This window comes from Ictalurus punctatus, chromosome 9, assembly GCF_001660625.3.
Source record: "Ictalurus punctatus breed USDA103 chromosome 9, Coco_2.0, whole genome shotgun sequence".
In the NCBI taxonomy this organism is placed as follows: Eukaryota; Metazoa; Chordata; class Actinopteri; order Siluriformes; family Ictaluridae; genus Ictalurus; species Ictalurus punctatus.
Window position 1 is genome coordinate 28,114,524 of NC_030424.2, and position 27,977 is coordinate 28,142,500.

The 27,977-nt window shown below is 42.7% G+C and overlaps 2 protein-coding genes across 2 annotated transcripts in view; both read right to left on the reverse strand.

Annotated features, from left to right (window-relative positions):
• The window catches only part of fmn2a (formin 2a), a 54,665-nt gene extending 49,901 nt beyond the window's left edge, over positions 1-4,764 (reverse strand). Inside the window, exons 1-4 of the mRNA XM_047157871.2 lie at positions 4,615-4,764; positions 3,982-4,062; positions 1,465-3,659; positions 90-250 (exon numbers count right to left, since the gene is read on the reverse strand). Of these exons, the coding sequence (XP_047013827.2) occupies positions 90-250; positions 1,465-3,658 (2,355 nt within the window). The 5' untranslated portion in view covers position 3,659; positions 3,982-4,062; positions 4,615-4,764. The remainder of the gene's footprint in view (positions 1-89; positions 251-1,464; positions 3,660-3,981; positions 4,063-4,614) is intronic.
• A 2,685-nt stretch (positions 4,765-7,449) lies between these two features.
• The window catches only part of chrm3a (cholinergic receptor, muscarinic 3a), a 155,240-nt gene continuing 134,712 nt past the window's right edge, over positions 7,450-27,977 (reverse strand). Inside the window, exons 3-4 of the mRNA XM_017477093.3 lie at positions 24,542-24,626; positions 7,450-10,738 (exon numbers count right to left, since the gene is read on the reverse strand). Of these exons, the coding sequence (XP_017332582.1) occupies positions 8,929-10,722 (1,794 nt within the window). The 5' untranslated portion in view covers positions 10,723-10,738; positions 24,542-24,626 and the 3' untranslated portion in view covers positions 7,450-8,928. The remainder of the gene's footprint in view (positions 10,739-24,541; positions 24,627-27,977) is intronic.

Consider the following 27,977-nt stretch of genomic DNA (forward strand, 5'->3'; position numbering starts at 1 on the left):
GCTGTATTGGCCTACAAGAAAAAGAATGATATGTAAGCTCTTCTTGGAAATAAAGTCAAGGAGAGAGTATAAAAAAAGATCAAACTTACATTAAAACCGGGCTTGTCGATTGCATCACTTCCCGTGATTGGCTTTCTGAGGCAGTCATTGATGGGCTGAAGAATTCCCAAAGCCAGAAACCGTGAACATACCTTCTCAGCTTCTTCACAATCAGTATCAGTAGTAGAGCACCTTTCAAACAGAGAACGACCTGAGAGAGAGAGAGAGAGAGAGAGAGAGAGAGAGAGAGAGAGAGAGAGAGAGAGAGAGAGAATATAGTATGCAGTATAATACATATAATAAAAAAAAATGTTTTACCCTATTCTCTTGCAATTTGGTCATTTGCCAATTCTCACCCACTTGCTTGGTTATCCCCTATAACATTGAGAGCTACCAGGCATGGGGGATGAAGTGAGGGGAACTCATGTGGTTAAGGCTTTGGGCAAACACCACCATGCTACCTCTGCTGCTGTCTTGAGCAAGACCCTCAAACCTCAAATGGTAAATGGTCTGCACTTATATAGCACCTTTTAACCTTTGGGGTTCTACAAAGTGCTTTACACTGTTTCTCATTCACCCATTCACACACACACACACACACACACACACACACACACACTCACACAAGGCGCTAGCCTGCATTCAAGAGCAACAGGGGGTTCAACATGTCCTTCTTGCCCATGGACACTTCGGCATGTGGAGGCACATGGGCCGGGGATCCAACCGCCAACTCTGCGATTAGTGGACATTGACCGTTCTACCACCGGAACCACAGCCGCCCCTCCAACTGTGCAGTTGTTTCTTGTCTCAATTGTATATAGCTTAGGTAAAAGTGTAAAAGTGTAACCCAAATGATGAAAAATAAATGCTTCCTCCAAGAGTAACAACTCTTGGGCTACTAGCCATGGGTGGTTGTGGCAGCAGGAACAGAAGAAATCGAACACCTGGCACTGTGATTGCATGCTATATAGGTTAAATATTAGCAAAGTATAAAAAAATGTAATGGAAAGAGGGAAAAGTGGTCAAAGCCATCCCATAATTCAAACTATTTAACTGCTTTAACCTTGTCAGGGTTCCTATGAATCCAGTGTCTATCCCAAGAACAATGGTCTATAAGTGAATGGGACACATTCAAACACTCATTCACACCTAGGGGCAATTTAGACAAGTCAGTCCACCTACCGGCATATTTCTGGAAGGGAGAGGGGGACTGGAGAACCTGGAGGGACCCCCATACAGAAAGAGGAAAAATAGACAGTATCCTGAGCTCAGGTTAACCTGGGGTCCCTGGAGTGGTGAAGCAGCAACACTACCCACCACCCTCAAACTATTTCGAAAAATAACTTTCTACCTCAATGCTGTTCTCATTTGCAAAATGTCATTTAATAAGTTCATCTAGTAATCTAGTATGAAAAGCTGTCTCACCTAAGAATACATCTTGAAATGTGGTTCTGGCAGTTGCATGAAAACTGGAAGATGATTGCTGATTTCTGAAAGTGTGGAACTCTGTTTGTAAAAGCTCAGGACGCCTGTTTAAGGCCTGATACCAGCTACCATCAAAACCTGCTGGGCTGGCAATGCTACAGGAGCGCTGTCTGCATGTCCTCCACCACTCAGCTCTGAGAGACCCCTGACTCAAGCTAAGGTCTTGGCTAAGTTTGCGTGGACCTATGGGGCTTAGGGCAGGAGTAGCATGTGGTGAGTGTGGAGGAGAAGACAACTGCCTCGTAGTGGTCTTCACATATGATGGCTGGATGGTAGGGTACGGTTTGACCCCAGGACTCAAGGATCTGCAAGGTTGTGAGCCTGGATCCACAATGCTCTCGGACAACCACGAGGTAAGTGAAGTGCCAGTACTTTTCCTCCTTTTCTGAGAAGGACTGCTTGGCCTTGTATCCTCCATGAAGACATCATGTTCCTCACCAGGTGCCATAATGAAATCCACAGTGCTGACACTCTTCTGTGGCATGAAAGTTACCTGCCTGACCATTGTTTCTGAGTCAATTCTGAGGTCAGTAAGCTGCTCGATAGAGTCAGGGCTGATATTCAAACTCTGAGTCAAGCTCCAATTTGCCTGGGGATCCTCCTCAATTGGGGATGAGAGAGATGAACTTTCTTCCAGATGCTCCTCTGCACTCTCGTAGGACATGCTGGTCGTTGAGGTGTCCTGGATGCTCAAGCTACTGGTTCCTTTGCTTAAATTTCCCTGAATGCTTTGGCTGCTTTCTGTTCTTGTAATAGTCATCGTAGTATTCTGAATGTGGAAGCTACTTCCTGTGACAGGTGCCACTGTAGGGTTATGCAATATCTTTGCGCCACCTGGGCTCTGAACACTTAGGCTTCTTGGTCTATTTTCAGAGCATGAGGTCATAGTTTCAGTTTTTCCATCACCAAAATTAGCAAAGGAAGAAGGAACCATATGTAGTACATCCGCTTCTTCAGCTAAAGACAAAGATACTCCAGCAGTCTTGTCTTCCTGAGGTTCATCTTTACACTTCACTGTAATATCCAGGTCTTGGATGCTCTCTGGTTTCCCTTCTTCTGTCCATCTTTCTCCCCCTACATCATTGTCCCACTGCTTCAGTCTTATGGTCCTCTGGATATCTGCCAACATATCTTGATCCTCAGAGGCTGAATGGAAGCTGCAGAAATCAGTGTCAGAGTCAGACCTGCTGCTCTTCCTCATCCCGTCTTCCACACCCATATCCACAGATGACTGTCTACTTCCTGGAATCTGCCTACTCTTTTCTAGATCACTGTCTGGTGTAAGGCCTTCCAGATCCTCCTCTGAAATGGTCCCATCACCACCACCACTTCCACAATTATTTCCTATAATCCCCACATTGTTTCTGGATTCTGCCTTCTGGGACAATCCCTTCCAGATCTGGATGTTGGAAAAGACAGAACTCTTGGAGCTCTTGATCTTGGACTTCTCAGCCAATTCAGCAGATGATTTCCTGACTTTGTCCTGAGACAAAGTCTTTCTGGAGTCCTTTGCATCTTTGTAATCTAATCCATGCCTATCTGTGAGGCACTCTGCCCTGGATGTACCTGCCTTCCTTTGCTTGGCTTCCTGGTTACCCATGTTCCTCAGCAAGCGGACCCCTTTAGCGATCAGGCCATGCCGAGAGCGAATGTTCTCTGGGTGAAGCGCTTGCTCTTTCTGCCTTTGCTGCTTATTCTCTCCCTCCCATTTTCTCTGTCCCTCACACTGTAATCCCTCACTCTCTCTCTCTGTGGTTGGGAGCAGCTGTTGCGATGATGTAACCTGTGACGCTTCGATGGAAGACATGAAGGGGGGTGGCACTTCATCTATCCCTTTTGCATTTTCTCTCTCTCCTTCTCGATTCCTTTCTCTCACTCGGCCATAAGCCCGATTTGGTGATTCGCATCCCGGTATGCTGGATGACCGGCCAAACCAGGGATGCTCAGCTTGACCCGGTAAAGCCACACATGACTGGCGCTCAGAATCAGACCCTTTCTGTAGTTGTTTTTGTTTTCTGATGAGGCTTGTAAGGCTGCTCTTTCTTCTGTCTCTGTCTTGATGTCTGAAAGGAGAATGGTGGAAGATCTCTCGCAACAAGGGAAACTGTGTCTCTATAGTCTGGATGGTCTGCATCCTGTCTCACACAAAAAAACACGCACATATGTACACTTAATTAGCACATTTCAGAAACTTCTCAACTAAAAACAACAATAACACACTGACAGTTAGAAGTAATAACAAATTATATCGTGACCACCTGTGCAGTTTAACAGTGCTATCCTCTTGAAATCTAGCACGTTTAGCTAAAGTTATAGGGATGAGAAAATATATATCAAATGCATTTAATTATGCACTCCTGCCTCGTAATATCACAGTATTACAAATGTAAATTGACCTCTAGCTTTCGTTCCTCTCTCTCATTCCTCTCCGAGGTGCCGCTGAGGATTACCACTGACCTGAACTTTTCTCTGAGTCAGTCCTTGAGGAAGAAGGAAAATGAACAGCCAGTGGAGACTGCAATGCCTGGATTTATCTCCCTTTTAAACAAAAACATGAGCAAGTCACATGAATGGCATATGAAAGCCCCAAGCAAAAGCAAGGAAACCACATTCATACTGATCTTAATCCCATTCAAACAGGATTGTTAATGCAGTATGTCAGACATAACTGCTGAGAAAATGTTGAATAGGGATCGAGGCTATACAAGTAACTTATATAACTGATTCCTGCTGACAATAACAATTGATAGGAAGAGTTTTATGGCCTATGAGGGTGTGTGTGTGTGTGTGTGTGTGTGCGTGTGTGCGCACATCATGTGAGCTACCAGACTGCTTGCATAAACTGGAAATTGGTGATCTGCAGACATCATACACTCGCACCACACACCACAAATATGAACAGTACCTATAAGCAATATTACATCATTTCTGATCATTTCATAATTTGAAACTAATTGGCATTTACAGAGATATAGCGTGTAAATTGTAGGTATGTATGTGTTAATTACAAGTAATGTATGCTTTGAATATTGGATTGTACCGTACATAGTGACAATAAAGACTATGAGGTTTACAGGTGTATAGTAGTACCTCTATAATAAGCAATAAGAGTATGGATGGGGATCTCCTCAACCACCACTAGTGTCCAATTGGATGATGCGACGGCAGCCATAGTGATCCTGAACACACAGCACACACCAGTTATTAGTGGAGAGGAGAGTGATGTAGCCCTTTCAGGGACGGAGATTATTAGGGACCCATGATAGATAAGGGCCAATGGGGGAATTTCGCCAGGACTCCTATACTTTCCCATACTCCTACTCTTTACGAGACGTGTCCAGGGATTTTTAATGACCAGAGAGAGTCAGGACCTCGGTTTAACGTCTCATCTGAAAGACGGTGCTGTTTTTACATTATAGTGTCCCCATCACTATACCGGTGCATTAGATCCCACACAGACCACAGGGTGAGCGCCCCCTGCTGGCCTCACTAATACCACTTCCAGCAGCAACCTTAGTTTTCCCGTGGAGATCTCCCATCCAGGTACTGACCAGACTCAATCCTGCTTAACTTCAGTTGGGAACCAGGCAAGAACTGCAGGTTGATATGGCTCTGGAATTTACATTATAGTAGCTGTAAACAGTCTTTCCTTCACTTTCTCTTCCAGTTAAAAAGACAAAAACTACCTGTCCTACTGTCCTATAGTTTTAACGACATCACTAAGCACTTGAATATCACACATGTGACATATTTACTAGAATTGACTACTAATTACTAGAAACGTACCTGTTAAATAATATGCACTTACAACACAGTCAAATAAAGTGCTAATGAAGTCATAAAATGGCTGCCGTTCTTTTCATAAGAACATCATGTGGAACTGATATTATGGAAGAGCTTGACATGAAAGAACCTGACATTACAGTTATAGATGTGTTCAATGATTAAAAACATATATACAAAGTTTTTTTTTTTTTTTTTAACTCCTATAAATTATTTGATCCTGTTTCTAAAGAAAAGAACCTACTCCATGAAGCCACAATGACTATACCGTATGCTGTCTCAGACACGCAATAAATCCACTCACCGTGTTAGATAGTTCACTGGAAGCCCATTCCTTCACCTCACGCATCAGACACCTAAGAGAGAAGACGCTAGACAGAGAGAGAGAGAGAGGAGATAGAAAGCCAGAAACAGCACCTTCGGGACTGAGTGGAGTCTAAACAAAGAAAAGTATTTGTGAGTTCCTTTTGCCGATCCTCTTCTTCGGTCACATGAAGGAAAGCTTCACATCACATGGTCTCTTCGATTACATCAGCTCAAGAGAAATATATACTCTTATCATTTTCGCTCTCGAACACATGCACACAGACACGATTTGAATATTTCACACACACGACGAACACGAATAAAACTAGGCCTTTTGCTCCGTGTCAAAATATTGATTTTATTCTGAGAAAATGAAGAAGAAGAAAAAAACCTTCCACAATTAGCTCAATTCAGACTAAAGCGCCAGCATTACACCAGATATTACACCCAATAATGCAAATTTTTACAGAAGTGCTGCTATAGCAAGATCGTTTACAAGAGACAGAGGAGGCGATTCTTGTCTATAGTTAACAGCTAATTCACAGGGATCTGTATGGTAGATGCCCCACATATTCTAATAATAATAATAGTCTAGTAATAACTGAATTTAAACAACATTGTTACGTTTTCTTTAAAAAGATGTTTATTTACATTCGTGGTGGGAGTCTCCAGTGTCAGTCAGTATGTTTACATGATAATCCGATATGAACCCGATTAAGACGATACTCTGATTAAGAACGTAACATGTAAACGGAGATTATTGAGGACCTTAATCCGATTAAAGTCATACTCGAAGTAAACACGAATGGAATTAAGACGTGTGGAGTATTCCTGTTTTAGTCGCATTATCGACGTGCGTTACAGACACGTACACACCTTGATCACGCTATTAACGTCTGAAACCACATTGTGCGACAGGACACGTACACACATGACAGCGCTCAGCCGTTTAACGGCAAACAGGAGAGCACGGCTGCGTCCCAAACCGCGTACTTACCTACTATATAGTTGGAGAAATACATGTATCTCAGATACTATATAGTAGGTAAGTACACGGTTTGGGACGCAGCCCACGGCTTCAAGCAGGCGTCTATTTGCACGTACAGCACGACTAATAATTAACCGCATTTGAAGCGTTCGTAAAATTAAAAATAAAAACACCCAAAACTGTATACGGTCCCATAACGAAGACCAACTGTACGTCGATACGTGAAATTCCGGAGGGAACGTCGGACGGCGTGGCGCGGTGACGTAATGACGTGTGACGTTAATCGAATTATGTTCTATAACACGTAAAACGGGAACATGAAAGGAGTATTCCAAAAGCGACTCATGTAAACACCGTAATCAGAATATCGTCTTATTCAGAATAAGGTTCATAATCAGATTACCGCCGTCCGTGTAAAAGCAGTCAGTGTTTTGTAACAGTCAGAATTAAAGCTGTAACTCGCTGGAAGGTTTTCAGGACAGAGGAGTTTGTGCTTTGTAGTTTCTTCAACATGAAATTTTTGTCTCACTAACTTCAAAAGAAAGTCAGAGAGTGACTACTTATAGCTGCTGCAACATAAGTGATAACAGGAAGGCATCAAATCTGGGTGATTATTCTTTGCAATTTAAAAAAACGTACAAAAAAATTCTAATTACATCCTGTAAAACACAAGTCAATTTTTTTTTTTTTTTGTCTCCGAACAAAACTGAAAAGAAAGAAAAAAGATACAACAACAAGAATAAAAGAAGTCTAGCAACGTGTCGAGTTTATTCAAAGGATAATGCTCCGATTGAAGACTATCATTTACCCGAGAAATTAACATTTTTCATGTATAAGCAAAAATGTGCTTTGGACAACTTTTTCTGCCTATGAAAAAAAAAAAAAAAAAAAAAAGCTAAAAAGCCAAGTATGAAAGCACCTTACAATACTTTACATTGCAGCGACTTTAACCTCACAGCCTCAGTAAAGAAAAAAGAAGCAAATTTTGGACACCAAAAATGCCTTGGCTAATTAATTACATTCGGGATAAATGTTAGTTAAGTGTATTTTAAGGAAGTGGAAAAACTATACTGCTATAGTTTTTAGGTCTAGAAAAATACATAATGAATAACTGACCTGTAGGACCACTAGGTGTCCATGAGAGGGCAGTGCGGCACTCCTAGCACATTTTTGTTCTTTCTGCGTTTCTGCATTATTTTTTCTTTGTGTGGACAAATGAGATTAAAGCCTGCTGTAGCAACACAGTAACACGTTGTATGAGTTACACTGCACTTAGGAACTATTCATGTCTAATGCAGAGGATTTCAAAAAAATTTTTTTTTTATTTTATACTAAACTGGCATTATGACTACCAAAAATAGTAAGCAAATAGTTTCACAGCAAACCAAACCGACAGCTGGTCCCACATTATAAAAAGTATAATAAATGCATTTAAATTATCTAAATCACCCAAACATAATAAAGATAAGATATTTGGATTTAAAAAATAAAATAGCCACCTTGTGGTTGTTGTTTATGCACAACGAATCTCGGTTAAGTACAAAGAACGAAATCGTTAATATGCAAAATAAACAGCTAGTGAAATACACGTCATGTAAACAATAGTCACGCTCACCGCCCTGCCACCTACCAAAGTCAGGTTCCGAGGAAAACATATCAATAGTGCGTAAAAAGAAAATTTCGAACCTCTTCGTATGTGATTTACAGCGTACACGAGAACATTAATACACTGAGATCTTACGATGACGCAAGACCTTCTTTTACAACGTGTTCACAAAAACAGCCAGAATCTACATACAGATAAATCACTTCAACTCGAGTTACACATACAATTTTGTACTTCTTTTTTTTTCGTTTTTTTTTTTTTTTTTTTTTAGTTTACATGAATTAATAATGAAACAGTCAATTTCCATCCCTGAAATGTACATGCAGTTCACTGAAACTGATCTAAAAAAAAAAAAAACCCCGCAAAGTTTCAAACAGTTCCTTTGTCGACCACTAGATGCCGTGTTCGAGGTCATTGTTAGCGTCTGACTCCAGGTGTATTACCTTTTTCTAGAAGGTACTCGCGACAGTTGAACTTATTCAATTCAAACATCCTCTACTAAAGTCACAGTGTGGAACCAAGGTCACCAACTAGAACCAACAAGAGCTCAAACAAGTTCTGGCGCTGGAGACATTAATGAACGTGTACCAAAATCCAAAGCCAAACCCTGAGTCAAATCAAAGAAGACAGCCTCAGTATGACTCCATTTACAAACGACTGTATATCCACAGATTGGACGTCGTATTTCATCCATGTTAGCATAGTTTTCAGGCTAACTATGCTACGTAGAGTCTCCAGGTATACTCCTGTGTAAACGGACAGACTCCCTCTGCTGAAAGCCTTGCTTGCTTTTCTTCTCATTCCATCGACATAGTAGGATCATTTTAAACGTGTTGCGGAAAGTCTTGTTGCACAGAGCGTAGCACATCGGGTTGACCGTGCTGTTAACGTAGCACAGCCAGTAGCCTAGCGCCCACAGGGATTCTGGGATGCAGCCATTGCAGAACGTGTTGATGAGCACCATGATGTTATAAGGTGTCCACGTTATGATGAAAGCGAAAAGGATGGCACTGAGGGTCTGGGCAGCTTTCTTCTCTTTCACTAGTGACATGCGCTTACGTTTAGTAATCTGCGTCCTCGCGCGAGAGACAAAACGCTTTGCCAGTGCTGCCTCTTTAAAAGATATAGGTGTGGAGGCAGATTTGTTGGTGGCAGCATTGGTGGAGTCGGTGCTCGTGGCTGTAGCTTGAATGGCAGATATGGACTGCACATTGGCAATATTAGAGGCAAAGCACTTTTTGCCGTTGCTGACAGAACACGAAAGACTGTCATTCTTGCTGACGCTTTCTGCTGTTCCCTGTAGTGGGTCTTCCTCAGAGATGCCCAAGTCCTCAGAGGACTTGATCTGGGAGTTCACGGCTGCCCGCATGCCAGGTAGACTGAGAACAATGGAGAAGATAGCACGTGTTGTAGATGGTCCGCTGTCCTCCTCATCGGACGAGCCAGAATGATCAGCAGTGTCATTGTTGTTCCAACTGTCACAGCTGCGCTGGTCCACCTCAGTTCGACTATGGATCCCAGCTGCACCACCAGACCTCCACTTCCAACAGTGGCCAGAAAGTCCTAGCAGGGACTTCTGTCTCTGTGCAGATCGGCTCAGCTCGAAGCTGCGGCAGCTTCTCGAGCTGGCCCTTGTGGCGGAGATACGGAAATGAGGCCGTTCTGCTCCACCCAGCCGTCCTCCCGAGCCTTGAAGTCCTGCAAGTTCTCGGGAGCGGTTCTCGGTCTCTTTATAAATCCTCCAATACAGTACACTCATAATGGTAACGGGAAGATAAAAGGCTGCCATAGCTGTACAAAACGTAATAATTGGCTCGGACAGAAACTGGATATAGCACTTGTCAGGCGGAACCGTCCTCTCGCCCACAAAATACTGCCAAAACAAGATGGCCGGCGCCCAGATGACGAAAGATACAAGCCAGGCCAGTCCAATCATCAATACTGCCCGTTTGGTAGTACGTTTGGCACGATATGTCAGCGGGCGTGTAATGGAGAAGTACCGGTCAAAGCTAATCACCAGCAGGTTCATAACAGATGCATTGCTGGCCACATAGTCTATTGCTAACCAGAAATCGCATGCCCAGTTTCCCATGGCCCACTGCCCCATCACAATATATGTTGTGTACAGGTTCATAGATATGACCCCTATGATGAGGTCGGCGAAGGCCAGACTGAGCAGGAAATAATTGTTGACAGTCTTGAGCTGCCGGTTGACTTTGAATGAGACGAGGACCAGGATGTTGCCTATGATGGTGATGAGGGACAGCAATCCCGTGAACAGGACAATGAGAATGACCTGCCATAACGAATGGCCGCCCAAAGGGTCGTATTTGCTCTCCAATCCTCCGTCACTACGGTTGACTGCGCTGAAGTTCAGAATGCCCTGGAAGGAAGAGGTGTTGGTGTCAGCCATGCTCTGAAGTAGTGGCCATGGAGAGGATTGTGGGTAAACTGGTGGTCCCAGACTGCCTATGGGCAGGTATTGACCAGGCTCTGTGCTGTTGGAGTCCATCATGCAGTCCAGGCATATTCTGAAGAAGAAGAAGATGAAGAAGAAGAAAAGGAATGAGGAATGAATAAAGTGTTACCTTAAAAATCAATAGCTGAACTAGCTACTTAAATCAGACAGGATGGAGCACAGAGGTGGCAACATTGCTAAGAGGAAAATCCACTCAGTTTAATTCACTTCGATTTGAGTTGTTTTATGAATGGATACTGTCACATAGCTGCTTAACAGAATATTACGTAACACAAAAAAAGACTCATGACAGACTTTTAACACAAAACCAGATGTGTGCCCAGAAAACAGCAAGGGAAACGTTTGGTGTGAGTGCTACTTAATAATGAATAATCATTTTTTGTTTATTTATTTTTATCAAACAAAGAGACCACAATTCTACTCATTTGGGTTCTACTGGCTAACAAAACAGAGGCTCTTGAAATCATAATTCAGAGTTTACCTAGATCAATTCAGAGCAGAGCAAAAGTATCCGCTACCAGAAACGCAATTCTTTCAAGTATTGCGTCCTTTCCCCTTCAGTGAACTATCTTCTTTACTTTATATAAAGAATCAGAAAACTTTTTTTTTTTTTCAGGTTCCTCCCATATGATCAAATGCTACAGCTAAACCGTAGATGATGGCACCTCTGAGAGTACTATCCAGAAGTCTGAGTCTGCTACCAAAACAGCTGTTATTTTATCGTGTTATTTAAACGATTAGAAATCATTCAGTTGCAATATTATTTAAAATGGAAGCACCTGGATGCTCCTGATACAGTGTGCATTAATCTCATCACTGTTTTCAGCATCGTGAATCTATCTGAATGTGCTTCTCACGTATTCATTTTTTTCAACTTGCGTATCATCACCAAGCATATCATCTCAATACGCATTTTTATTGCAGTAATGTCGTATTCATGATATTGTCTCAGTATGATCCTCCATGCATTATGTCTTATCGTCCCAGCTATTAATACAATGATTTGGACATTTAAAGATAAGAGAATTTGGTTTGAGAAATATTAGTCTGACAATAATAATAATGTGTATTAATAATAATAATAATGAAATCAAAACAGTTACCAGAAGTGGACTCAGACCTCTGTACATTGCATCATTATAATTGCCTATTTCCCATCATCCCATTGTCATATAATAGAACAGGTTTAAGACTTCCCTTCTGTTATTAAATCAAGAAACACCAAACACGTTGACTGGTACTTCTTTGAACCCATGTGACATTGTTAAAGTGGTAAACATAAGTTCTTTTTCCTAAAAAATATGGATGGGATGCTGGTAATTTAATGAACAGGATTCATTATCATTTATTTTGCTTGTGATATGCATGAATATAAAAAAATAATAATAATTCATGCAACACCAGAGTTAACCTTTTTGAAAACTGGAAATATACAGTATAACTTCCTAAAGATGACCTCAGTAAGGAATTTCCATTTTGAAGTATGCAGTCTACACCACTTGACCAATATTCACCTTACTACTTTAACAACGTGCCACAACAGCCACTAGAGAGTGCTATTGACCCGTGGACTTTTTGCTACAGGGTGGTCTGTACTTCATACTTTTTTGAAGGGTCTGGACTATGCAATCGTTTTGCACAACAGGAGAAATTCTTTCAGTCTTTCAGATTTATTTGACATAGATTTAACCCTGGTGTTTTGTTCACTGCTTAGCAATACTGTCTAAATCATTAACTTAGATTACATGATTTTAAATCGATGTAACATCCATCCATTTTCTATACTGCTTATTCTACAGGATCGCGAGGAACCTGGAGCCTATCCTACGGAGCCTATCCTAGGGAGCCTATCCTAGGGAGCCTATCCCAGGGAGTCTATCCCAGGGAGTCTATCCCAGGGAGTGTATCCCAGAGAGCTTGCCTATCCCAGAGAGCTTGCCTATCCCAGGGAATCTATCCCAGAGAGCATATCCCACTGAACCTATCCCAGGGAGTCTATCCCAGAGAGCTTGCCTATCGCAGAGAGCTTGCCTATCCCAGGGAGCTTACCTATCCCAGGGAGCTTACCTATCCCAGGGAGCCTATCCCAGAGAGCCTATCCCAGGGAGCCTGCCTATCCCATGGAGTCTATCCCAGAGAGCCTGCCTATCCCAGAGAGCTTGCCTATCTCAGAGAGCTTGCCCATCTCAGAGAGCCTATCCCAGGGAACCTATGGCACACCCTGGACAGGATGCCAATCCATCACAATACAATCACATACCCAACAATCACATTCACACACCCATTCATACACTACGGACCTGCCAATCAGCCTACCATGCATGTTGTTGGACTGGGGGAGGAAACCGGATTATCCAGAAGAAACAGTGTGCACATGCTCATTCCGTACACACAGGGCAGTGGCAGGAGTCGAACCCCTGACCCTGGAGGTGTGAGACCACCGATCGCCGTTCGCCCATCGATGTAACAATTATAGAAATATCTTTCTCTCGATGATACAATATAAATTAGAGCCTAGATTCATTCTCATGCTTAAGGATCAGGTGTGTGCGCAGGTGGAAATGTAAATACATTTTATTCTCGGAGTCTGAACATCGTACCCGAGTCTAAATTTTATATTATACCGCATTGCTGCTGAATTCCTCTTTCAGACTGGTCAGAAGGCGCTGATTCATTTTTCCATGACGATAGATCTGACAGTAGAGCAGCTGCAATTCGAACGACAGGTTTATATTAATGCGCTCGCTCTAATACGTTTGCGTTTCTATAGCAACGACCGGAACCGCTGATATGGTGAAGTTTTCTGTGAGTAGAAGTTTACGGAAGGAGTCTCCAGTATCTCCAGACATTTGAAAGAGGTAAAGCTGTAACCGAGTTTTTCTACATGGGGAAGACTTTGTGGTTTGTCTGTAACTTTTTTCTTTTTAACTTCAACAGAGAGGAAAAAAAAGAGAGAGAGGATGGTTAGAGAACGACTGTGAACGTAAGCGATATATAAGTATAAACAGATAAAACATATGACGGGTCAGTCTTTAATGAAAAAATAAATAAATAGTGCTGGTGAATCACTGTGGTATCAGATGAGTTAACGACATTTGTAGGCACTGTTATTTGGAAAATTATCATCTTGGGGTGGTGACAGTAACTCCACCCTGTCACTGATTATTTTCCTATAACAGCATGCGCCCAAGTGCTTTATTCCCTCCATAAATTACAGTCTTGTATGTTATCTTGTTAATGTAAATTACTGACTGCACTGAAGCAGGAGGCGGCTTCAGAACCCAGGGGTTTGGGACGAGCCAGAGGAATAATGACTAATACAGCACACTGGTGTTTCCTGGCATATCTCTCTCTCTCTCTCTCTCTCTCTCTCTCTCTCTCTCTCTCTGTCTGTCTGTCCCTCTCTGTCTGTCTGTCTCCCTCTCTCTATCGCTCTGTCTGTCTCTTTCTCTCTTTGTTTCTCTCGGTCTGTCTGTTTCTCTCTCTCTGTGACTGTCTGTCTCCCTCTCTCTATCGCTCTGTCTGTCTCTCTCTCTCTGTTTCGCTCTCTCTCTGTCTGTCTCTCTCTCTCTCCATCTGTCTGTCTCCCTCTCTCTCTCTGTCTGTCTCTCTCTGTCTGTCTGTCTCTCTCTGCGTCTGTCTGTCTGTCTCTCTCTCTTTGTCTGTCTCTCTCTCTCTCTGTCTCTCTCTCTTTGTCTGTCTGTCTCTCTCTCTCTCTCTGTCTCTCTCTCTGTCTCTCTGTCTGTCTCCCTCTTTCTCTCTGTCTCTCTCTCTGTTTCTCTCTTTCTCTGTATGTCTCTCTCTCTGCCTGTCTGTCTCTCTCTCTCTGTATGCCTGTTTGTCTTTGTCACTTTTTCTCGCCGTCTCCCTCTCTCTCTCTGTCTGTTTGTCTCTCTCTCTCTCTGTCTGTCTCCCTCTCTCTCTCTGTCTGTTTGTCTCTCTTTCTCTCTGTCTCCCTCTCTCTGTCTGTCTGTCTCTCTCTCTCTCTCTGTCTGTCTCTCTCTCTCTCTCTCTCTGTCTGTCTGTCTGTCTCTCTCTCTCTCTCTCTCTCTCTCTCTGTCTGTCTCTCTCTCAGTGACCTGTGTATCTGTGTGTGTGACTGTGCCAGTGCCAAGTGATCTGGAAAACCCCTATTTGTGTTTCCAGTGTCCGTGGTGCACAGTGTTGAGGGTGCGGCAAAAAATATCATTCAGTGCAGTTTTTTTTTTGTGATTGGCCAAAAAAATGTTTGAATTTGCTGCAGCTTTTTTCAAAATTTGAGGGTTTTTTGTGCTTTTTTTTCTTTTTCGGCGGAAAACTGCTCGAATTGGTGAAATTGCAACTGCACAAAATAGATTTGCGCGCTCTGTCGCTGTGATGTCTGTTGGTAAACGAGACCTTTTAGCTCTACTCATATTCGACACACGTGAATCGAAGAGCGCTTTGGCCGAACGTGCGTCTTGACGACGTCACGTGACGCGTCTCGGCCCGAATTGGACAAAATAAAATAAAATAATTTTAAAAAAAAACACTGCGAGCTCCTCCGAATATCGTGCAGCTTGCTTTGTTTCGCGTTAATTTCTGAGGTCGCAAAATCATGAAATCCTTGAGGGACTGACTAACAAAATATAAATAAAGGTCATGCTCATATTCAGAGTCTGTGCTGTGGTCTCTGAGCTCTCGAATTTGTTCAATCCTGTCTATCAACAAAGAGGGACTATCATCGCCAGCACAGCCGTGCCATCGACATGGTAGTGTGTGTGTGTGTGTGTGTGGTGAGAAACTGAAGCTGGGAAAGGCTGTTGTACGATTGAAAAACATTGTGCGTAGAACATATGAGCTACATGGTAACCGTGTGTAGTCATTAAAGAATAAAACATCTGGGAGCAATGAGTCCAGGCTCTTGTTATCTCAAAACTGGACTACTGCAACTCAATACTCTCGGACCTCCCGGCCAGCTCCATCAAACCCCTTCAGATGATTCAGAATGCAGCAGCGCGCCTCGTCTTCAACCAGCCCAAGAGAACCCATCTCACACCCCTCTTCATCTCCCTCCACTGGCTTCCTGTATCCGCCCGCATCAAATTCAAGCCCTCGACGCTCACGTACAAGACCTTGTCTGGAACAGCGCCCCCTACCTCAACTCTCTCCTCCTCAAGGCTTACGTTCCCTCACGCAATCTTCCATCGATCAACGACCGACGCTCAGTAGTACCTACTCAGCATGGCTCAAGGTCCCTTTCCAGAACCTTCACACGAACCGTCCATCAATGGTGGAATGAACATGAACTTCCAACCTCAATCCAGACCGCAGAATCTCTCATCATCTTCAAAAAACAGCTACAGACCCACCAGTGTGTACAGTGTGTGTGCTGCAGCAGGAGCGACCTGATCAACACCACTGCCAATAACACTCACAGCTTCATGGCTAAATATAGGCAGCAAACAGTGTTGTGTTTTTTTGTTTTTTGCCGCAGATGTCTAAGAAATGACCTCAGAGTGATGACCTTCCAGCAAAGGTGTGTTTGCTCATCTCTCTCTCTCTCTCTCTCTGTTCTCTCACTTTCTCTTTCTCTAGATACACTCACTCTATCACATCTCTCTCGCTCTCGCTCTCTTTTAAAGAGGGTCAATCACTGAGGAAAGAGATGAAAGGAAGCAGGAGGTGATATGAGGCTATCACAATCGTGCACACGCATGTGCACACACACACACACACACACACACACACACACACACGTACACAAAACAAGTGTGGAAGAGAGATAGAGAAAGGGACAGAAAGGGAGACAGAGACACAGACAGACAAAAACAAATGAAGATAGAAAAGAAAAACAGAGACAACGGACCGAGAATAGAGACAAGAACACAGAGGAAGAGAGGGGGCAGAGAAGGAAAGGTGAAGTGGAGGCTCAGGGAGAACGGGAGAGTGTGTGTGAGAGAGAGAGAGAGAGAGAGAGAGAGAGAGAGAGAGAGAGAGAGAGAGAGAGAGAGAGAGAGAGAGAGAGAGAGAGAGAGAGAGAGAGAGAGAGAGAGAGAGAGAGAGAGAGAGAGGCAGGCACAGAATGGGAGACAGACAGAGATACAGGGAAAGAGATAGAAACACAAAAAGACAGACAGAAGACAAAGATGAATAAAAAGGAAAAGACAGACAGGGAGAGAGAGAGAGAGAGAGACAGACAGACAGACACAGAGAGAGACACAAAGAGAGACAGGCAGACAGAGAGTGAGACAGAGAATAAGAGAGATAAACCCATGTGCAGAGTGTTTCTTGATGCGAGCGTTTAATCAGAGTCGGAATTCCGCGGGTGGTTGGACAGGGGTTGCCATGGTAACCATTAGTGATATGGACCGTACTGTATGGTGTGACTGACTTTTACAAACACACACACACACACACACACATTCTTATACACATATACACACACATACATATGAAGTACACACTCGTATACATACAGTAAAAAACAAGCACACACACACACACACACACACACACACACACACACAACCATCATAACAAATATTTCCTTAATATATACAATATATAATAGAGAAAGTAGATGCCATGTTAAAAATGCCTGCATGTCCAACCACCTGTGTGTGTGTGTGTGTGTGTGTGTGTGTGTATGTGTGTGTGAGAGAGAGAGAGAGAGAGCTCTGCTTGCTTGTGTGTTTGTGTGGACGTATACGGGAGTCTGATATCCCGCAGTAAAGCATGCTGGGACGCACGTGAGCCTCTCTAGGGGATTGAAGCCTAAATGTCAGCATGCAGTGGTGTTCTGTTCGCAGCAGCATCAGCTGCTTCATCAGGACTCGAGCAGTGTTTCGAGATCACTGCTGACGACCGCGCTGAGTAGTGTGCGAGCGCGCTGCCGACACAAATAAGCCAGTATATACGCTCACCGGCCGCTTCATTAGGAACAGCATGTCAAACCAAACACTGAACCTACAGCACAAGATCCCCCCCTGTCCGCCAAGAACAGGAACCTGAGGCTACGCTGAGCACAGGCTCAAACTCATCCAAGCGTGACGGATGAAGGCTGGAAAAAGACCAGGTGATGTTCTACTGCTCTTAAAGCACCTTGTTCCTGGAACAAACCAGGGACCCCAAAGCTGAGAAAAAAAAAAAAAAAAACCCTGATAAAGTAACAGCGGTAAAGATGGCAGGGGTATTTAACCTACGGGAAACGGACAGAGCGAGCCAACGAGGGTGCGCCGAGGGTGCCGGTGCTCTTCTCACAGGCTTTCACAGTAGGCATTTTTGTTCTCAGTCAGCGGCAGCTATTTTTAAAAGCGCCCACTTGTGAAAAGCGTTCCCGCTAGCACTTTTCTTGGTCACAGCAAGGTTTCCAAAATCCGGAGAAAAGTCTTCCAAAAAAGCACCAAATGAGTTCACACGTTACATCCAGACCAATCAGGCCAAACAAACATGGAGGACGTGGAGGAGCGCGGGTGGCAAAATCTCGAGAATTTTCGCACTGAGCAAATATGAGAAATACATTCATTCATTGCCATAGCTACGGCATTACTGATAATAATTAATCTAATCTAGTTAGTTTAGTTAGCTAGTAATACGTCGTATGAGTGTTGTTATGCCGTGTCACGTGACTTGCCTTATATTTACATATAAGCGTCAGCGATCCAGTCAAGAAAACATACAATAAGTGGATTGATGAGGAAACCAGACTAATATTCATTTACTCTACCTATGTTCATTTTTGCCGTATAGCTCGGGTGTTAGCATCGTCCGTCTGTGTGTGTGTGTGTGTTTCTTCTCTGCTTCTCGCCTCGTGAACAATAACACTGTATTCTATTTTTATTTAGGTGTAAAAATCATACCTTCGTATGCCAACTCGGTTCTGTTCCCAGCATTTGTTTTTGTGCAAAGCAACATACGACTACCGTTAGCCGACTACCGAGCCGGTCTTCCGGCTTCGGTAGTGCTGTGAGCAAATAAGGCCTACTCAGTGCAGTTCATGTGCAGTTGTGATATGTATTATTTAGACCAGAAATATTTATCTGTTGGCTCGCGTGATTGATCCAAACACATCTGGAGGATGCGTATCTCTCCTTCCGAGAAGCCATGAGACACTACACGTGAATAATGTATTGTTTTTGCAAGTTGATTGCTGGTATGCTGGTATTCTTTAGTATTTTTTCTATTCATTTACGGCGTTTGGCAGACGCCCTTATCCAGAGTGACCTATATATATATATATATATATATATATATATATATATATATATAATTTATACATTTTAGCAGTTAAGTGCCTTGCTCAAGGGGCTCATCAGTGGTAGCTTGGTAGTGTTAGGATTTGAACTCATGACCTTCCAATCAGTAGCCCAACCACTGAGCTAACACTGCCCTGTAACTTCACAGCCGCTGCTCAAACGAAGTCATCGTTACAAAATATGAAACACTTCCTGTTCTTATTTTCTATTTTTTTCCTGTCAGAAAAGACTCAGTATTTTAGTCATGGTTTGTTGTATTTCCCAGAGACACGCATTGTGCTTCGCTAGCCTGCTCCAACTAAAGCCCTATTCAGACGGGATTAGTTCTACATGGGAAGTTGCATGGGTATTATCTTCCTTTACAGGTGCTGCTCTGGGATTTTTATTTCTTTGGTGCGTTTCTTTCCCCCCGTGAAAGTTTAGATTTTTGAGACAAAATGACACAAAAACAATGTCTAATAGATTACAAAAGGAATAATAATAATGAAAAAAAAAAACAACACTTGAGGGTGGGCTACTATAGAGATAAAAAAATCGATGAAGGGGTGGTGTGATGTGATGTGATGTGATGGAGTTACTATGACCATCCAGACATGAACTGTTTTCCAATAACAGCACTTTTTAACGTGCCTATTAATATAAACCTGTGATTTGCAGCTGCACTACTGTCAGATTATAGAAGATCAATCAATCGGATCAATCAGCATCCAGAATACGGCGGCACTATGGAAGAAAAAACGCTAACGCTAACGCTAACTGCGGTTCTCACTGACCTGGAGGGTGTGAAGTTTCAAACACAAGCGCTCGGTGATAAGGACTTGTAGACCTCACCACTGACTGCGTAGAATATTTCTGCCAAGTATATCTGCTCACTGTTCAGTCAAGCGAGAAACTTTGAGTTTTTATCAGCAACACACACACACACACACACACACACGTTCTGCCTTTTCACTTTCGGTGGTAACCCTACTTTAAAAGGCTGCCACACACGTTCTATTCCTTGTATGTGTAACCATTTTAATCTCATATCTCATTTTCTCTCCTTTCATGTACACCTCCATCCTCCTCCTTACCTCCTCCAGACTGACCTTCGCCAGTGTCTGATTGCTTCCCAGGAATGGGGCTCAAATGGAATCGATACTTATTCCGTCCTCCGTGCTTTTCAGTCATGGTCTTCTCGTCCACTGCCAGCACCCCGTCATCATCAGTTCATTCTGATGCTCATGTTGGCACTCGGCGCCTCACAAAGTACTAAAGTGCAAAGTGTGTGTGGTGTGAAACTAGAACGCAACGACGTAATAGCAGACCACCCAAGAGTTGGAAAGACCTTCTGGAAGGAATGGATTAGGCGCAGTCGGAGTGATAATTATTTACACGAAGGGGTCAAAGTATCACGGTCAAGTGTATTAGTGGTCTCCCGTAATTCAGCAAAGAATGTTATTGTAGCTCTTTAGTTAAGTGCTCATAGTGATGACTGTCCCACTGATGCGTTCATCTCTTCACATTCTATAGTAACACCCCAGATTCGTACGTAATGATGTGTAATAATACAGGCGCATTTTAAGGCCTCGTTGGAAGGACAGTTCATGAGAACTGCATGGCTTTAACACGGTCATTAAAATGTACAGAACAATGTTGCACTGTTGAAAAATTTCATCATGTATTTGGTCATCGTGATTTTAGACATGTTGCAATGTGCTGGTGTCTAATCCAGAATGTATTTCTGCTTTGCTTCCGGTGTTTCCTGGGATAGGCTCCGGATCCACCAGGACCCTGACCAAGATAAAGTGCTTACTGAAGGTGAATGAATGAATGAATGAATGAATATGACTTTTTAGATCATTGGGCTTAGCTTTGAATGGCCTTTGGGCTGGCTTTTAGGTTTTGTTACAAATGGCAACTGGTTTTGGGGTTATTATCTAATGGTCATTGGACTGGTTTTGGGGTTAGTATCTAATGGACATTATGCTGGTTTTGGGGTTATTATCTAATGGTCATTGGACTGGTTTTTGGGTTAGTATCTAATGGACATTATGCTGGTTTTTGGGTTTGCTTCTAATGGTCATTGGACTGGTTTTTGGGTTTGTTTCTAATGGTCATTGGACTGGTTTTTGGGTTTGTTTCTAATGGTCATTGGACTGGTTTTGGGGTTAGTATCTAATGGACATTATGCTGGTTTTTGGGTTTGCTTCTAATGGTCATTGGACTGGTTTTTGGGTTTGTTTCTAATGGTCATTGGACTGGTTTTTGGGTTTGTTTCTAATGGTCATTGGACTGGTTTTTGGGTTTGTTTTTAATGGTCATTGGACTGGTTTTGCGGTTAGTATCTAATGGACATTATGCTGGTTTTTGGGTTTGCTTCTAATGGTCATTGGACTGGTTTTTGGGTTTGTTTCTAATGGTAATTGGACTGGTTTTTGGGTTTGTTTCTAATGGTCATTGGAGTGGTTTTTGGATTTGCTTCTAATGGTCATTGGGCTGGTTTTGGGGTTAGTATCTAATGGTCATTGGGCTGGTTTTTAGGTTAGTATCTAATGGTCATTGGGCTGGTTTTTGGGTTAGTATCTAATGGACATTATGCTGATTTTGGAGTTTGCTTCTAATGGTCATATGGCTGGTTTTTGGGTTAGTATCTAATGGACATTATGCTGATTTTGGGGTTTGCTTCTAATGGTCATATGGCTGGTTTTTGGGTTAGTATCTAATGGACATTATGCTGGTTTGTGGATTTGCTTCTAATGGTCATATGGCTGGTTTTTGGGTTAGTATCTAATGGACATTATGCTGGTTTGTGGATTTGCTTCTAATGGCCACTTGTCTGGTTTCGGGGTTTGCTTCTAAATGTTATTGGGCTGGTTTTCAGGTTACCGCTGAATGACCTTTGGTTAGTTTTTGGTTAGCTGCTTTTTAGGGTGGTTTCCAACATCCACTGGACTGGTTTTTGGGTTAGTTCCAAATGGTCACCTGACTGGTTTTGGTGTTAGCTCCAAATAGCCTTGGAGTTGGTTTTGGTTTAGCACTGAATGGGCACTGGGCTGGTGTTCTGATGCAGACCTGGCAATGCTTGTTACCTAGAATCATTACAGTTTCAGAGGCTTTTCTCAACGGAGCATAATACTTCTCAATATATTTCACTGACACAATACACTGTGACGATTAATCTCTCCTCCATCGATGGAATATTTGATAGATACAAAATACGACTAATATTCGATGGTGGAGAAAATGAAGGATTCTTTTTTTTTTTTAACCTCACACTGTGTTACAACTGTTACGCAGCAGTGTCGAATACGTCTTAACAAATGACATGCTCTTATCATAATTAACAGTTTATTCAGTACTTCAATTGGTGTTCCAATTGAAAAAATTAAACTACATGCAGCTCACATGAAATAACCTTGACAAAACTATTATTATTTTTAGCCTGGGCACCCATGTAGGTTTAAATTTTACCCACGTTTCTTTTTACCACTATATCCCTGGTAGAGTTGTAGGGGTGTATATGATAATATTAAACTTTCATATCCCTAAAAAATGCTTACTCTTGCCTCTCCATTGCTTCTCAGTAAAGAATGATCATGGTGAGACCATAAAAACATGCAGAAACATTCTCCACCACATATAGCAGGGCATCAAGCATGTGTCCAGGTGTCGACTTGCCCTCATGTAAATAATACCGTTATGCTGGAGGTGGAGAATCTATCAGCGGTCACCCCCTGGGTGGCTGTTTTGATCTTCCAGCTCAATGTGGAATGGTAGCTTTTTTAACAGCATCCAGCATGGCTTAACTTGAATGAAAGACGCTCCACATAACACTACGCAAACATATTTCATATAATGCTGTGCAAAGAAAAGCATATGTTTGCTCAGGTGGCGTATCTCGTTATCAAAGCCCTGGGGTTTTAGGAATCATGTCTGAAACACGGCTGCTATCACCCAAAGACTTTGGCTGTTGGGGAACAAGATATACAAAAAAAAAAAAAAAAACCCCAAAGGGATGAGAAATTAAAAATCAAAATCTCTATCTGGCACCACCTGAGGTAAGTTTGAACTCACTCTAAAAACATTACATTTATTCTACAGAAGCTGTAAACCAGGAGATCAGAGTGCGATGAGTCTGCTTAAGCCGGCCCTCTTCATCCGAGATCTGTAGCCGGCTGTGTTGTGGCTTTTTAATTTCTTTATTGAATCCGAAACCTCTGGCTGAGCTGCATCTCCTTTATTATCATTACCTTATCTGGGTTCTCTGCCATCTGTGTCTCCTGTGTAATTTTCCAATCTGTGTCTCCTGCATAATTATATGTTCTGTGTTTCATGTTTATTTATCTAATCCAAGTTTACCTGCTCTGTCCGCTGTGTCAGTACCAGTGGTGGGTAAGTTAACAAGTAAATCCAGTACAGATTACTTATTGCTACTTTCAAATTTTAATCTGATTAAGTAAGGTCATTTTTATTGACATCAGCAACTGTAATCAAGTTACATACATTTAAAATGTAATGTGTTACGTTACTACGTTATCAGAAAAACTAATCACACCCAATTCTGGTCATTACCTGATCTGTCCTCTGTGTCATTACCTGATCTGTCAACTGTGTTATTACCTGATCTGTCCCCTGTGCCATTACCTGATTTGTCCCCTGTATTATTACCTGATCTGTCCCCTGTTTCCTTACCTGATCTATCCCCTGTGTCATTGCCTGATCTGTCCTCTATATTATTACCTGATCTGTCCCGTGTCATTGCCTGATCTGTCCTCTATATTATTACCTGATCTGTCCCGTGTCATTGCCTGATCTGTCCTCTATATTATTACCTGATCTGTCCCGTGTCATTGCCTGATCTGTCCCCTGTTTCCTTGCCTGATCTATCCCCTGTGTCATTGCCTGATCTCTCCTCTATATTATTACCTGATCTGTCCCGTGTCATTGCCTGATCTGTCCCCTGTTTCATTACCTGATTTGTCCCCTGAATTATTAACTGACCTGCCCCCTGTGTCATTATCAGATCTGTCCTCTATATTATTACCTGATCTGTCCCGTGTCATTGTTCAGGCTGTCCCATGCTGTTATCTGCTCTGTCCCCTGTGTCGTTACCTGATTTGTATTCTGTTTTATTACCTGAGCTGTCCTCTGTGTAATTACATGATCTGTCCTCTATATTATTACCTGATCTGTCCGGTGTCATTGCCTGATCTGTCCCCTGTTTCATTACCTGATTTGTCCCCTGAATTATTAACTGATCTGTCCCCTGTTTCATTACCTGATTTGTCCCCTGTGTCATTACCTGATCTGTCCTCTATATTATTACCTGATCTGTCCTCTGTGTCATTACATGTCATTGTTCAGGCTGTCCCATGCTGTTATCTGCTCTGTCCCCTGTGTCGTTACCTGATTTGTCTTCTGTATTATTACCTGAGCTGTCCTCTGTGTCATTACTTGATCTGTCCCTTGTGTCATTATTTGCTCTGTGTCCCCTCTTGCAATCGCCCCCTTTTCATTTGCTACATCACAAATGTAACTTTAAAAAAAATATATTAAAAAAGCAAACTAAATGCAAATATAAATTGTAACAAAAAGTGTGTGTGAGTGTGTGTGTGTGTGAGTGTGTGTGTGTGTGTGTGTGTGTGTTGCAAGTCTACCTTTTCTACCTCTCTTTTCTCCTGGTACCTTTCTGCTGGCTCAAAGGCTCATGGGATTTGAGATGTCCTGCAGAGAGATCAGGTCCTGTGAATAAACAACAACAAGCTAGATTTCAGAGCTGCCTTTCCTGAACACACACACACACACACACACACACACACACACACACACACACACACACACACACACACACTTCCTCAAATACTCATAGGATTGAGCACACAATGAGTCATATGAGTCATATCTACTAAGACTCTAATGTCTAATGAATCAAGTCATGACCATCCTAAACATTATGTTCATCCTTCAGTGTGTGTATGTGTGTGTGTGTGTGAGTGAGTGAGTGTGTGTGTGAGTGAGTGTGTGCGAGCTCTCCATAAACTCCACTTGGCATGCACTGGTGATCAAGTACAGTTGAATATTCAAATTACTGTGTATTGATGTGATGTAAATATTATTACCATCCCATTCTGTTTTATTTCCTCTGTGTGTGTGTGTGTGTGTGTGTGTGTGTGCACTTGTCATATCTCTGTGTTGTGCAGTGATACCCAGTCCTTACATGGCATCTTAAAGTTGCAGTAGCGGACAGAAGCTGTCTGAGAGAAGAAAAACACACCGGCTGCTATGTAAACACAACCCGGGCCCTGGAGTTCCTGTACTGCGAAAGTTAGACAGCAAACATCCGCTTTCACATCCATTTCTACATCAATACTACGCCCTTACATATATGCTTATCTTACACCGATCGGCGAAAACATTAAAACCACCTGCCTAATATCGTGTAGGTCCCCCCTTGTGCCACCAAAACAGCTCTGACTCTTCGGCGCATGGACTCCACAAGACCTCTGAAGGTGTGCTGTGGTATCTGGCACCGAGACGTTCGCAGCAGATCCTGTAAGTTGCGAAGTGAGGCCTCCATGGATCAGACATGTTTGTCTGGCACAGATGCTCGATCAGCTTGACCTCAAATCCCACCTTGAACTCTTTGTTATGTTCCCCAAACCGTCCCTGAACTATTTTTGCAGTGTAGCATGGTGCATCATCCTGCTGAAAGCGCCTACAGCCGTTAGGGAATACCGTTGCCATGAAGATGTGTACTTGGTCTGCGTCGGTGTTTAGGAAGGTGGTACGTGCCAAAGAAACATCCATACGAATGGCAGGACCCAAGGTTTCCCAGCAGAAATGTCAAGCACGATGCTATTAGCATTAGCCTGTGAGTTTAGAAGCCGGTCTCTTTAAGCCAAGTGTACACATGAAGATCTGGACAGACGGAAGGACTAAAGCACCGCTGCATCACTCTCTTTCCATAGAAATGATGCAAGGGGTAAATCCCACTGCACCACGATTGGCAGGAAGTCGAATGGCATTGTGGGTAATGTAGAAAGCTAGACACAGCTGAAGTTCACACGGTAAAGATTAATACTGTATATACAAGTGGTTTGATTCGCAGCCCTCATGTGTCCATACTATAACCAGAACATAAACCATACCTGCAATATATAGCTGATTTCATCAAATAAATGCCTGATGTCCTCTAAGCGTACTCCAAACCGTTTTCATTTCAAGAGCCCGGCAGCCAATCTCTGCTGGATATGACTGTTTATATTATACTGATTTCAGGATCACTGCAAAATGAATCCCCTCTTTTCATGTTCATCCTTTCATAAGAAAGAAATATCATATTGAATATTCTCCTCATACCCTCCACCCTTCTGCAGAGTAATTGTTTGGCTGTGTTATATGATAATCGAGACTTCAGACAGCCGGCTTCCTTGTTGAGACACATACAGATTACACATTCAGCTCGGTGACACTACGGGGGCGTACCCGGCTGTCGTGAGGTTTAAGACTCGTAATCTGAAGAGAAAAGCGGAATAATAAAACGCTTTAAAGTCACAGACAGGCGATATGGAGACGCGAGGAACAGAACGGCGTACGTCCGCCGGCGACGATGAGTACGCCACGACTCGGGGTGGAATTCATTCTAGTAAAATAAACAATCCGTGAATACATTTCTGAACACGTTGTGATCCTGCATCACAATCTAGAACCGCTAGGAAAGAGAACTCAAAGAGAACCTCACACCATAAGAAGACTGTTTAGCAGCTAGCTAACCTCCTGCTAGCTAGTCACTGAATCGTTCTAAACAGATTAAAACGCTCAGCTGGGAAGCTAGTCGTTACTGGTACACTTCAGTGCACGCTCATTTCAAATTACATTCGGAAAAACAGTTTTTGCAGTGCATTATGGGTAACATGCACACACACACACACACACAGGCTTAGCCAGTGATATGACGCAATGTGAACACGCAAACGGTGACTATCAAGAGGACTTAGAAATAATTCTATACATTCTAGCCTCTTTTTTTTTTTATTGCTTGAAATTCTAGTAAAAACAGATCAGATTCAGGGCTAGCTTGTGGAGGAGAGGATTAGCATCCCTGTAGCAACAGATATAGACAAATGAAGCCAACCGTTTGCATCGTCCTGCTGTAGTCGCCGATGCAATATCTCAGGGCTTCCTGAACAGGCCTGGCTTAACTCCATTTCCCCAGAATCTCCATCCAAACAATGAACTGCAAACGCAGTCACATGATTAAATGAGCTGCTAACTGGCTATTCTCCCATCGCCAATGTCGTTCCCACCCACAGAACTGTCGCTGTGATGTGACGTGAAGATTAACTGATCCTCTTGACCTGTATCTGCATGATTGTATGCATTGTGCTGCTGCCACATGATGATGGCTGATTAGATAACTGCATGAATGTGCAGGTGTACAGGTGTTCCTAATAAAGTGGACCGTGAGTGTAAATTCTGGCTGCTGCAGCGCTTCCTTAAATCTGTAAGGTAGGCCTACATATATATATATATATGTTTAACACCACACAGACAGTGTCATATCAGGAAGACCCGCTAAATGGCTAGCCGTACTACGGGTCAAAGGTGTGATGGAGATCAATCTTAACCACGGGATCTGTCATATCTCCCCCTTGTGGTTTCCCAAAGCTATTACTCCAGGCAATATTAATCGACAGACTTCAATGTGAAACAGCTAGCAAACACAAAGCACCCATTTAAACGTCACTTTCAACGATTAATGTATACACAACACATCAAAAAATAACATGCTGATTAATAATCGATATGCCAAGGTTTTATGACATCTCTACCGATGACCTAGTTGAGACAACACACACTGTGCTAGCTAGCTAACTTGAGAAAAGAAGTGTGCTAGCTAGCTAAACTTCCTGCCTTTCCAGCATTATTATTATTATTATTATTATTATTATTATTATTATTGTTATTATTATTATTATATAAGTTCTATGCTAAAATGGAAATTATAGAGCAGGGCCATTTTGGGCACTTCCTGTTTGGGACTACTACATCGTCCCTTAGGATCTTGATGTCTACATTGACATCAAGATAACA